The 13,784-nt window shown below is 35.4% G+C and overlaps 1 protein-coding gene across 8 annotated transcripts in view; it reads right to left on the bottom strand.

The window, feature by feature from the left end:
* The window catches only part of LOC149799296 (uncharacterized), a 67,148-nt gene that overhangs the window by 28,077 nt on the left and 25,287 nt on the right, over positions 1 to 13,784 (bottom strand). For all 8 annotated transcript variants that reach the window (XR_016421140.1, XR_016421142.1, XR_016421144.1 and 5 more), the window contains exons 6-8: positions 6,839 to 6,977; positions 5,395 to 5,586; positions 875 to 1,072 (exon numbers count right to left, since the gene is read on the bottom strand). Coding sequence is in view for 2 of the 8 variants with exons in the window: in XM_089958602.1 (XP_089814728.1) it covers positions 875 to 1,072; positions 5,395 to 5,586; positions 6,839 to 6,977 (529 nt within the window). In the remaining 6 variants the exon portion in view is untranslated. The remainder of the gene's footprint in view (positions 1 to 874; positions 1,073 to 5,394; positions 5,587 to 6,838; positions 6,978 to 13,784) is intronic.

Genomic DNA, 13,784 nt, shown 5'->3' with positions numbered 1-13,784 from the left:
GGAAAACTACTGAGAGTCTGTTAAAAGTCACCAGTCAGAATCTTGTGAAGGAAACTGAGAATACTCGTAGATCTCATACAAAAAGAAATAGAATACATATTATGTGAAAGATCGACTTGTTTTCATTTCAATATCCATAAAACATAGCAAAATTCATATAAATAACAATTATACCTGCTTAAGAGCAAATCTATTAAATCAAAATATGTAAATGTAGTATAGATAATCCTTGTTTTGTTACATGTTTAAGCTTGATTGATTGTCTCGTCATTCTTCTTTTATGATCTTGGAAGTACATTAAGGATTTGCAATGATTACTTCCAACCACTGTTTCTTTATGTTTTCATTTCTCTGGAAGAAAATGGACATTTATTTGCTTAAGTCAGGTTTTCTGTTTTTGAGGGTGTTGAAGGGAGAGAACTACTTTTATATTTCATTACAAGTGTTCTTTAATGAAGTATAAGTTGCATACAATCAAAAGAAACCACTGAATTTACGATAAGACAAAAAATAACTTCCATTGCACTAAGTGTAAAATTATTGCTGAAGAGTATTTATCAGCCCAATTTTTTTATTATCTTGTACATTATACAGATACCAACACCAGTGATAATGCAATCACATCAGTGGTGGTTGCTGTTTATATCTGCCTCACTGAGAACAATGTAATGGCTTCTAAGGATGGAAAATTGTCTTTTGGTGTACAGAATTCAATCTTGGATTAGCTGTTATGTAGCTAATTGTGTTTTGTTATTATGTGATTTGAGATGTTGATTTTTGTTTATATTTTAAAGTTTTTGATTAATGATGTTTTACAACTGGAAGAAAAACTTTGAAAAGTAACTGATTTGACCTGAACTAAATTGTTTGTTACCTTTTTGAGTTGGTCACCAATCTTGTTCTGAAGGTCTGATGTTGTTCCATCAACAGTTAGAAGTTTGCTGATGAACTCTGAGGCACCCTTAGATTTGCTGCTAAGTTCTACTGCAGACAGCTGAATGTCCACTAGTTTTTCTTTACACAGGCTACAGATATGCAGAAGCAAACAAATCTCTGGTTCAACCACTGGGCACTGAAGGAAAGTTGATTTGGTTCAACAAGGAGAAGAATACCTTGTATTAATATACAAACAACCATATGAATTCATTTATTAATGTGGCTATACATTTTTATGGTTCCATAAACTAAAAAGGTCACTACTTAAAATCATGAGTTGGTTAAAGGTGTCCTATTTTCTCCACAGTCTCTGTGGATTGTATAGAGATGTCCTATTGTCTCTATGGTTGCTGTGGATTGTATAAAGCTGTCTTACTTCCTTCATGGTTGCTGTGGAATGTATAAAGGTGTCCTGTTGTCTCCATGGTTGCTGTGGATTGTATAAAGCTATCCTATTGTCTCTATGGTTGCTGTGGATTGTATAAAGCTGTCATATTTCCTTCATGGTTGTTGTGGATTGTATAAAAATGTCATGTTGTCTCCACAGTTGCTGTGGATTGTGTAAAGCTATCCTATTGTCTCTGTGGTTACTGTGGATTGTACAAAGGTGTCCTATTGTCTCTATGGTTGCTGTGGATTGTATAAAGCTGTCCTATTGTCTCTATGCTTGCTGTGGATTGTAAAAATCTGTCCTATTGTCTTCACAGCTGCTATGGATTGTATAAAAATGTCCTATTGTCTCGACAGTTGCTGTGGATTGTATAAAGCTATCATATTGTCTCCACAGTTGCTGTGGGTTGTATATAAATGTTCTAGTGTCTCCACAATTGCTGTGGATTGTATAAAGATGTCCTTTTGTCTCCATGGTTGCTGTGGATTGTATAAAGCTGTCCTATTATCTCAATGGTTGCTGTGGATTGTATAAAGATGTCCTTTCGTCTCCATGGTTGCTGTGGATTGTATCAAGCTGTTCTATTATCTCTATGGTTGCTGTGGATTGTATAAAGCTGTCCTATTGTCTCCACAGTTGTGTGGATTGTATAAAAATGTTATATTGTCTCCATAGTTGCTGTGGATTGCATAACGGTGTCCCTTTGCCTTATCATCTTGTGCGCATTTGGTGTCCTGCTGTCTACACAGATGGGTCAGATGTTCTATTGTTTCCACAGCTTGTATGGATTGTATACAAGCTTACTAGTCTACACAGCTGACATGGAATAAGTAGGGGTGTCCTAGTGTTTCCTCAAATGAAGTAGATTGGAGAAGGGTGTCCTATTCTTTCCACAGCTGGTGCTGATTGGAGGTAAGAGTCCCACTGCTTCATCAACTGGTGTGAAATGGGTAAGTGTGTCCAATTGTCTCTAGTGGTGTCAATTGGGTAATCATTCAATTCCAAGTCCTCAGCTGGTGTTGATTGGATCAGGGTGTTATAATGTTTCTACAGGTGGGGTAGCTTGGGTAAGGGCATTTCAATGACTTCTCAGCTCATTTGGATTGGAGAATGGTGTTTTACTGTCTCCACAGCTATTGTGGACTGGTAAAAGTGCCTTATTGTTTATCCAGTTGGTGTGGATTGGGTCATGGTGCATTATTATCTCCATATCAGGCATCTATTGGAAAACAGTGTGTCTCCACATGTGGCATGGATTGGAAAACAGTGACTGTGTGTCTCCACATATGGCACATGAACAGGGAAACAGTAACTGAGTGTCATTACATATGGATCACTTTTTGCTTGGGCTTTAATTTATTGGTTTGTAACAATTATAAAATCCATCTAAAAAACACTGGAACCACACAGTAATAAATTATAATACTAATAGAGTTAACAAATATTTAGAGATTTTAACAGAAGTAAATCAAATAACTTAAGTATACAAACAGTAATCCAAACAACAAGAACTCTTTCATATCAGTTTGTTTTGTGAAACAAATGTACTGACATATTGGTGAATATACATAATAATTCTATGGCATACATGATGCTGTCAAAAGGGTACACAAGCTGGTTAGAAATAGATAGGTGTCCTTTACGGTACCTTCCCACATCCTGAATCTGTCCCCCACTTTTTAAGTACAAGACCTTTCTTTCAAGACAAGATGTTCACTCATTTGTCCTCTCTACTCAAATGTTCTGTTGGAACATTGTGAAAATTAACTTGAAAAGGGAAGGCTCCATAATTACTCACTCTGGATCTTCAATAATTCCCAACAAAAGACTGTGACTATTTTACAAAATCATACAAACTGGCAACTGCAAATTTTCAAAACATCATGTATAAAATAATGTTTTTACTCATTAGTGAAAGATATACTGGTACAACTGTTACTGTAACAGATATGCTAAGGTTTTAAATACTGATTCATTGCTTTTTGTTTGATATGATTTATTATTGTTATACTTACACATATGTACACCTTTTAATCAAAAGCAGACCCAATGCTCATAAATGTTGTGCATCAGCTGAAATAAGTTCCATGAAAGAGAAGCAAAATTATTGGTTGGTCAGTTTTTGTTCTGTCTTCAGTGATAACCTATTTGTTGAGGGTATTTCAATCCTACTTCATAGGGCTGCTCGATTATACATGGCACTCAAGTAGAGACAGAAATTTATTTCTGGGTGGAGACATTTGAAACCATTTATCTCACCAATGCATATGCCTCTACTTTACTGTCCTTCTAGTGCTAAGTTCTATTTTCTTCTTCTTCCTATCCCTTATTGTTTGTACTCTTATTTATTCAAAAAATTAATTGTTACTTTACATTGTCTTTTCTTTCTGGACTTAAATACCTGATGTCATTTATACTCTCCTTTATTCTGAAAATTAACTATTATATTACAGTCTTTGTTTTCTGGATTTATACCTAATATTGTTCACATTCTCATTTACTGTCCAAAATTAACTTAAATTACATTATATCATCTCTCTATTATTTTGGGCTTAAATACCACATATTGTTTGCACTCTCCTTTTTGGGCTTAAATGTTGGCTGTATACTCATTTACTTTGAAAATCAATTGTTAAATTTAATTTGTCTCAACGCTCTATCTTTAGGCTATTAAATACCAAATGTTGATTGTACTCTCCTCAATTCTGTAAATTAACTCTTAATTTACAATATTTTTGTCTCTGGACTTAAATAACTCATGTTGGTCATATTCTCCTTGATTGCAAAAATTACCTGTTAAATTGCAATGTCTATTCTCTATGGACACATATACCCCCATGTGTCTCATTTTGGCCATATTTTCCTTGATGCTGAAAATTACCTGTTACATTACAATGTCTAATTTTTCTGGACTAGGTCACTGTGTGTCAGAGTGGTCTAAAACACTTGCCTTTACTGATCACTGCCATCTTATTTCTGTATGTTTGGGTTTGAGTCTCAGGCTTGGCCTGTGGGGGTATGTGAGTAAGCTTTCCAAGTAGCTTCCTGTGGATTGGTGGTTCTTCCTCCACCAGATATACCGACTGCCATGTATGGCATATCATGTACTGAAAAATGGCATTAATCCCACAACAACAACGACATCATCTCTCTTCTCTCTAGACTCATATACCCCTGTTCTTTTTGCTTTGCACTTTACTCTAACACAGATTAGGTTAAACAATATAATTCATATTTGGAAAATAGTATAAAATTATTTTAAATATCACTCCAGGCAAAGTCATAAACCTTTATGTATATTTGTCAGTATCATTCAGAGTATGTATGTATATCTGATACACACAATGTGTTGGAACAGTAAATTTCATGTAGATTAAAGTAGTACCAATTTAGATATGTCCAGTGCACTAACCTAATCAAACACTTCTTACAATGTTAATATTTATGTACCCAATGCAACCATATTGCTGTATTAGTCCCTGTTTGTTGGGTACATTAAATGTATAAAACATTTTCCTCTCTTCTCTCTACCACGACAATCCCAGGCAGAATATAATATTAACTGACTGTATACTGAGGTATTTAAGTTCTTTAAATGTTTTTTACATAGCTAATGTGCCAAGCATTATGATATCAAAGTCGTGCAATTAAAAATAGGTTGGTCTGCATTTTCTTGGACAACTTCTAGCTGAATTTATATCCTAAGTTTTTGTCACTGCTGAGAGAAATAGGAAAAAAAGTACCCCATCACTAATTAAATGTATCCTATAACTATCTGAAAATACATTGTCACAACTTAAAAGTACCCCATCACTAATTAAATGTACCCCATCACTATCTGAAAGTACAATGTCACTAATTAAAGTACACTGTCACTAATTAAAGTAAGCTGTCACTAATAGCAAGTACACCATCACTAATTATGTAGAACATAATAGCTGAATAAGTATTTAATAAGCTGTCAAATCTGTACTGTTTGAAAACCAGAGACTCCTCTTATGGAAAACACAAAAACGAAAAATGTTCTGAGAATGTGTCAGCATAAAGAAGACATAGGATATCTTTACCCCAATGAACTTTATGACTCCAAGCTGTGGAGTAGTCTCCCCTGGGTCCCTCTCATCAGGGAGGTAGATAAGCAGCTCTTCATAAGAACAGGACTTACAAAGAACCATACCACACACTTTACAGTGTCTCTTCTTTTTCAGCAAGGAAAATTTTGTTCTACATGATTGGCAGACCTCTGACATGTTCTCTTGCTGAAAGTAATAAAACAACCATTCTAACACATATCAAAAAGGAAGAACTGTGACATGCTATGCTGAAATGTAACAAAACAACCATTCTTATTTATAGTATAAAATAATGATTGATGACAGTTTCCTCACAATGTACAACACATCAACCCTTTGACCTAAATATGGGGAACATTGGAAGGAACACTGTCAATTCTTTCATCCTTTTGATATCCAAAGTAAAATGCAAATATTTTAATTGTGTCAATGTTTTTCTCAATTATGCTTTTGCAAAGTTTTTTTTTGAGAATTACAGAAATTACAGAACCAGTACTAACTACACTTAAATCACATGGTTTAGAGTGAAATGATTTGTTTCAAATTTCACAAACTACTGACAGAATTAAATTTTTTTGTGTGCAATTCATTTGACTTATTACCTTAGCTATCATCATCAAAACATACAAGTATTTTGCTCTAGCAAGAGAAATTGGTTTATTGGTCAGAGTTTACCTATGCACTCAATCAGGTGCTCCAAACAAATGATGCAAGGGGGAGATATATTTCTTGAGTGTTAAAAAAATAATCAATATTGACAACTTAAATTTTTTTAACCACAATTATAACTGGTACATAAAGACTGTACTGCACATATTGAAGAACAAATAAATACCTTAAAGTGATGACAAGCAATCATATGTAAAACAAGCACCTGCAGGAAAATGTAGGACTTACTGATAGAACTTTAACAAGTTGATTTAAAAGAGAATTGACTACATATTTTGCTTTCCTAGAGAACAATTTACTCTTGTTGATGATGGCAAAATAAAGATTCTGATCTTAAACAATATTGTCAAAACATACATGATCTGAAGTCAGTATTTCAAAAAAAATATAAATAATACAAAATTATGTCAATCAGTAGCATTATTTTATTTAAAATTCATTATATTTTTCCCTATTTACAAAATGATTCATGATTTTCAGTGTGTTTGTGTGTGTACATAATTGTTTTAATGTTATTCATATGGTGGTCTGAACTAACCACTTTAGGAAAATATTTGCTAAAGAAAGAAACATAAAGCTTAGTATCATATCCTAATTTCCCTTGAAACATTATTATTTGTGCAAAACTAAACAATTTTTTTTTTAATATTGTGTGTTTACATCAAATGCTCTAAAACATCCATTGTAAAGAAAGCAACACACTTTTTGAAAGTTTTATTCAAAAATTGGATTAAATAATATTGTGATAAAAAGATATTGAAGACCTCACCATCCACAGTGATGACTTTTGCCAATCTGGAGTTGTAATAACTGTTTTCAACTCCTGGAGAGTTCTCTTGACCTCCGATGTACCAATACTCTCCCAGAAGCCCATCAGTAATCTCTGACACTCCTGCTTTATGTCCAGTCTGAAATAGTCAATAGGTTTAATGACAAAAGATGCAAGGCTGGCAAAACTGTACCAATAGATAAATAGGAGATTGGATTGAAAGGTAGAGAATAACGACAGGTGTATAGACTTATCTCGCTCATGATAGTTGTCAATCTTTGACCAAGTTTTCATTTTGCGGCTTAAACTTAATCTATTTTAGGCTGAACTTCTGACTCAAAAGTAGATTTGAGATGGTCTCTAAAACAGAAGGAGCAAGAAAAACACCTGCAAATGCTGACACTGAACGAGTGTCCACTTACTCCTCTTGTTTCTCTGAGAACACTTACCCAATCTGATTAACATTAGGAATGTAAGCCTGCTACCTCCTGAATCCAGCTCAAAAGGATGAAAACATTTTTCATATGTCATGAAAACAAAGGGCAGTAAATCCTTCTTGTGCTGAAAAATGGCGTTAAACTCTATAACAACAACAACAACAACAAAACAAAACAAACAAGTTTTGCATAATTAAAAGTAATTTATTTCTCAAAATACAAGAGTGAAAGAATTAAATTAACTTACAGCATGGTGAATGAATTCCTAGTTCCTAAAAGTCCTATTAATTCCAAAACATGCAAGAAATCCGAATAAGTTCCAACGAAAGAAAAATGCCTCTTCTGTGTTGAAGTTTCAAATGTACATTAAAGAATTAATTAATTTCCAAAGAATTCAAACAGCATTGAATAAACTTAGTTAATACCATACTGTAAAGTACAGTTATTCTAGCGTGTCATGCAAAAAATAAATCTTTTCAAGAGCTAAGTCGGGAGATTGCATCCGAAAACAGGCAGATTGCATCATATTTAAGCATCATTTTCACTAAATATTCTCCTCATTTTACAATACACGTGAAATTTTCAAAAAGGACATGCCGTTTCTCCCTGTAGAGTGCCTTTTTCCCCACAACGTATCCCCATTTCATATTGTATACAATAGCTGAAGGTTAGACTTAAGCCTGTTCGACATACTTTAAAGAAACCACCTATTCTACAGTGAGTTAACGCATTTGCAATTGATTGATAAATAAACCATACGCTTTTTGGAGATCATATTTGCTTGTCAAGAAAAATTCTACAGCATTCATTCTTGGGATTTAGGAAGCAACACTATAAGCAAAGCATGTAAAGCGAAACAAAAATAAATTTCAGAAACCCCTGGCTGACAGAGATGTACTTTGTGATGCTAGCCGGGGGGGGGGGGGGGGGCATTTAATTACTGAATGCATGAAATCGACGGTTGAATTATACGTCACTTATCTTACATTGCAAAGTATGATCATAGATCTTTATAATTAACATGTCATTAACTAAAGTTCCTTACATTACTATTATTTGGAAAATAATATACACAATATAGATTTGATGAATATAGGATGTGTCTATTTTAAAAAATGAGTGAGATACTGTAGATGTCAAGAAATTAGATATTTTACATATTTGATAATGCATTTTTTTCAGGTGTCAACATTCATACCTATACACTAACAGTGATGCGGGATGCAAAGACCACGGAAGTAGTGAAGATTGCTGCTATTACTATAAGTAAAAATGCCATTATCAGTGCCATGAGGAACACTTTCTTTGAGGCTTATTACCACCACAATTATTCCAGAGCTGCACCAGCTGTGTATCATACAGGTATTGAGAATATTATATTATATTATAGCTTGTTAACTGTAATATTCTATGGATTTAAATGACAATAGCATGGGGAAAAACATGTGTACATCCTTAAAATAATTATTGTGATGTTACATCTGTAGTACACTGTGATTGCCACATTAATGCCAACTTCTTGCTAATTATATATATATATATATATATAATCAGAACATGTATAATTATAAATGAAACAATTATGGCATAAAATATTAATGATTATTTCCATTTCAGGGCATCACCCAACTCTCAAACCTTACAGTAGATTTGCACACATCATATGCATTCAACAAGTGGGCAGCCCTAAAATTGTGATGGATCATCATGTGACATTCTATAACATTTTAATAGTGCAAAACAGTCATGTAAAGATTTATTTTGTAATATTATAGCTGTATTGCTTGTTGTTAATAAAGTAATAACTATCCCATCTTTTGCAATTTTCATTGCCTATTACATTAATAGACTTTTCATTGGAACAATATTCACTACTTGTTTTGGTGACATTGTTTGAAAATTGGCGACAAAATATTGAGGTTGGTGATTTTTTGGGTGACTACTTTTTATAAGCCTGGACCATCCCTGCAAGTTTTGTGACTAATAGATGGACCATTCATTATAATCATGATCTGACTGACCCTTTCATGACACACAGTCAGCTAGACTATTGAGTCTACCAGAAATGTGTTTGATTTGACAAGCTGAATGGATCTCTTTTTGGAGCAGTTTCCAAATCTACTGGGGTATGGAAATTTGATAGGTGGCAGACTGATTATTCTTGGAGATTTCATTTTTCACTTTGACTGTCCTGGAAAACCATAAACATTAAAACTCCTAGATTCCATTAATGTTTTCAACCTCAGTCAGTTAACCAACCCATCAACAAACTTGGTTACATTTTAGATGGATTCTTCATAGACCTGATGGTAATATTCTACAGTCCTCTCTGGTATCCCACAAACTTGCATCAGATCACCTCTGCATTATATGCCATCTTGACGTACCAGTCCCTAATTCTCCACCTAAATTTGCTACTAAAAGAAACCTCAGTATGATAAATAGAACCAAACTAATACATGACATCCAAGCAAACCTAACAACTTGCTTACCTCCTACAACAGAACAGCTCAATAACTGCCTGCATTTATTACTTGACAAACATGCCCCAGCTACCAAGTGCAGAGTATCAATTTAAAAGTGTTCTCCATGGTATAGCAGTGTTAGGGACCAACACTGCACTGCTAAAAGATACCGCCGTAAAGCTGAGAGGCTTTGGCTTTCCACCAGACTCACTATTCATAAGCAAATCTATGAAGCCGCTAAGAAAAACATCACAAACATCGTCCATGCAGTGAAATTTGCCCACTACAGTACTAAGACCAGGGAAAGTTCCAGCTGCAAAGAGCTCTTCAAGATTACTAACAAGCTAATGTCAAGGAACAAATGTACACTACTTCCAAAGACTTTCTCTCAGTCAACCTTCCAGACCTGTTTGCAAATTTCTTCTGTGACAAAGTACAAGCCATGAGAGATACGCTTGATAACACAATTTCAATTGACTCGTCATCATGATACAGTTGTGATACAGACATTCAGCAGCAACCGTTAGTTGCATTTGAACCGGTCTCTATGGATTTAGTATGTACAGTCGTGACGAAGAGTGCACCAAAGTCATGTGAACTTGATCCAATTCCATCATCACAGCTGCTTCAGTGATTAGATCCACTATTGCCTTCACTAACCGATGTTATTAATACCTCTCTCTCATCCGGGGAATTCCCATCATTTTTCAAAACTGCTATTGTAAAGCCTCTGTTGAAGAATGTTGTGATTTTGATTTTTAACGTAGCTTTAACACTTTTTCAGTCATATCGCTACGATGTCTGCAATGTGGCAGTTTATAGTGATGTCTAGCACTGGGGCATCATGCCGCAGACATGTAGCATGATGTCCCACCCAGTCACATTATCCTGACACCGGGCCGACCAGTCCTAACACTAGCCTCTTAATGCTGAGCGCCAAGCGAGGCAGCTGTTAGTACTGTTTTTGTAAGTCTTTGGTATGACTCGGCCGGGGATCGAACCCACGACCTCCCGCATCCGAGGCAGACGCTCTAACCACTAGGCCACCAGAGCGGTTCTCTGTTGAAGAAACCAACACATGACCATAACGATTTAAAGAACAACCACCCAGTTTCTAATCTCCGATTCATATAAAAAATCTTTGAAAAAAATTGTTCTATCCCAACTTGTATCTCATATCTCATCTGAATTCAAAGAGCTTTTTTAGTAATTGTACAGTCTGCAACCTTGCCATAGTACCGAAACTGCTCTTCTAAAAGTAGTTAATGACATTATCTCTGCTTTGGATAGTGGAAAGATTACAGTCCTCACCCTCCTTGATTTGTCTGCAGCATTTGACACAATAATCCATGATATATTACTTCACTGTCTCCAGCATGTACCTGGCATTCATGATACAGCCATAATGTGGTTCAAGTTCTACTTGGTCAACATGACACATATTGTGTTTGCAAATGGAATACACTCCAGCCCAGTTGATCTATGTTGTGGTGTTCCAAAGGGGTCTGTTCTTGGACCTGTTCTCTTCATTCTATACAGTCAGCTGCTCTCAAGTGTCATAGATCATCATCCAGTGTCTCACCAAATGTACACTAATGATATCCAAAAATACAAATCTAGCCACCAAATTGAAGTTACCAATCCAAGGTGTAGAGAGGTGCATATCTGATGTGAAATCATGGATGACATGTAACAAGCTGCAGATGAATGAGGATAAAACTGAGGCCATTCTAATCACATAACAAAGACTTTCTCATTCACATCCTTTACCTCGAACAGTAAATATCAGCAACACCAACATTAAATTCACACAGTCAGTACAAAACCTAGGAGTTACTCAGGAAATTACTCTCACATTACACCAACATGTCATGAACATAATGCAAAGCTGCATATCTTGAGCTGAGACACATCAGCTCCATTTGCAAATATCTTTCAGCTGGTGCCACTAAACACTTGTGTGTTCATTAGTACTTTCAAGGCTGGACTATTGTAACTCAATTCTGTCTGGTTCATCTCAATATCTACTCCAGAAACATCAAAATGTTCAAAACACAGCTGCTCGGATCATACTTAGAGTACCATGATCAGAACATACCTCCCTGCTGCTCTGTACCCTACATTGGTTATCCATTCAATCCAGAATCAAACATAAAATTTGTTCTCTGTGCTACGTTTCACTCGCGGACTCCAGTCCAACATACCTATCCGACCTCACCCATGTATACACACCAGCAAGATACTTATGCTCCTCTTCTGACATTTGTATACTCATTATTCCCACTATGAAAAAGAAGTCATATGGACAACATTCTTTTGCATACTGGGCCCACCAACATGGAAAAGAATTAGCCACTGAACTTAGACACAAAGACACAGTGATCCCATTCAAGAATGCTCTTAAAACTCACCTATTTCGACTGCAAGAACAAACTTAAAGACCTAATAATGTTTCCTACCTTAAAAATTTACAGCATGTTTTTATATTTTCTAATTTCGTGGTGCTTGATTTTTGTAATCATTTCATTATATATGGTTTTTTTATGTTATGGATGTTGTCTAATGTTGTAAAGTGCTTAGAGCTTTGAAAGATTAGGCATTATACAAAGTCCTCATTATGCATATTATTATCATTATTATTATTATTTGTACACTGATATTGTTTTTGGAGCACCAGTGCAGAAATTGCCAAAACCACGCAGGCTGGTTGCATTGGTTTTCCCTGTTTTGAGGAGTCAATTCATTACCACCAAGTTGTCTGACATGATCAAGACTGCTTTCCTGCAGATGCTGTACTTCCAGAAATGAAAGGTGTTGAATAATGCCTTAAAGTCTAGAAGGTTGCCGGGAAGAGGCATTGCCTACAGCTCACATCATTAGCTGATAATATCGAAGTTTAGCAATAGGTGGGTTTACCAACTACATACTGTTATCTGTACATAACGTTGGAGCTTTTTCTGAGGATTTTCTGTCATGAGCCAACTTTGGCTCTGCTACTGGTACAGGAGTGATACTATGTCATTGGAAAAGAGAACAGGAAAGATGGCCCAGCAAAATTAGATCTACAGCTGCAATGAATAATCCAAAGAGTTGCAAAACTCTTTCACTTTAATTTACATCCTGTGGAAATGGACTCTATGAGTTCAATGATTCTAACCATGTAAACACTGTGGATTTGTACAAGAGTGGTAATTACCATTATGTCCAGCTGGACAAAATGCTGGCTGGATGATCAAACTTTTCTCAGTTTAGAAAACCAAGAGACTCCAAAGGGAGAGGAGATCACTCCTGCCCTCAACCAAAATAGAACTTAATATATATTCTGAATTATTTTGTTCAAACACTATTGATGTGGATACATTTGACCAGGACAGCATGGTGATGCAGTTAATAATCTCTTTAAATGCCCAGCACCATTTCCAGCAAATGACAGGCTATACAGTTTCAATGGTGGAGGAAGAACTCATGAAAACCCTGGGAAGAATCACTGGCACATAGGAAGCTACTGGCATGACTTCTCACATATCCACATAGGCCAAGCCTGAGACTTGAAGAGCTTGAAACTAGTAAATATCCCTTGTCGTATGGAAATAGATAAAGTTTCCATGATGCTTGGTGGATAAGTATGCACTTGTTAGATTGATTTTGCCTCCAAACAACAATGGCAACTCAAATGGTGTCATCCACAAAGTCTGGGCATGATGTGACTTAAGTGATGTCAAACATATACATGCATCTTGTCCCATATAGTTTATGTTAGCAGAGATGGTCAAAACATCTGCTATGGAATGATCTAATGCTTTATTGATGTATTTTGGACTTCAGACCACTGACTTTCTGACATGATCATACCTGATTTAAGAAAACCTCTAATGATGCTAAGTGAAACATCAATGATGCAGCTATGATATCACTGTACAAGTTTCAATGAAGTGTTATTATGACTCTAAGGTCTTAAGCTATGTAACAGAAAAGAGCAAAATCCAACAAGTTTAGTAAAATTTAGCAAGTAATTTATTTCCATAGAACAGAAAGTAAAAATTT

The sequence above is a fragment of the Sinohyriopsis cumingii genome, chromosome 5 (assembly GCF_028554795.1).
Source record: "Sinohyriopsis cumingii isolate HCF-2022 chromosome 5, ASM2855479v2, whole genome shotgun sequence".
Taxonomy (NCBI): Eukaryota; Metazoa; Mollusca; class Bivalvia; order Unionida; family Unionidae; genus Sinohyriopsis; species Sinohyriopsis cumingii.
This window is presented reverse-complemented; position numbering and strand designations above follow the sequence as displayed.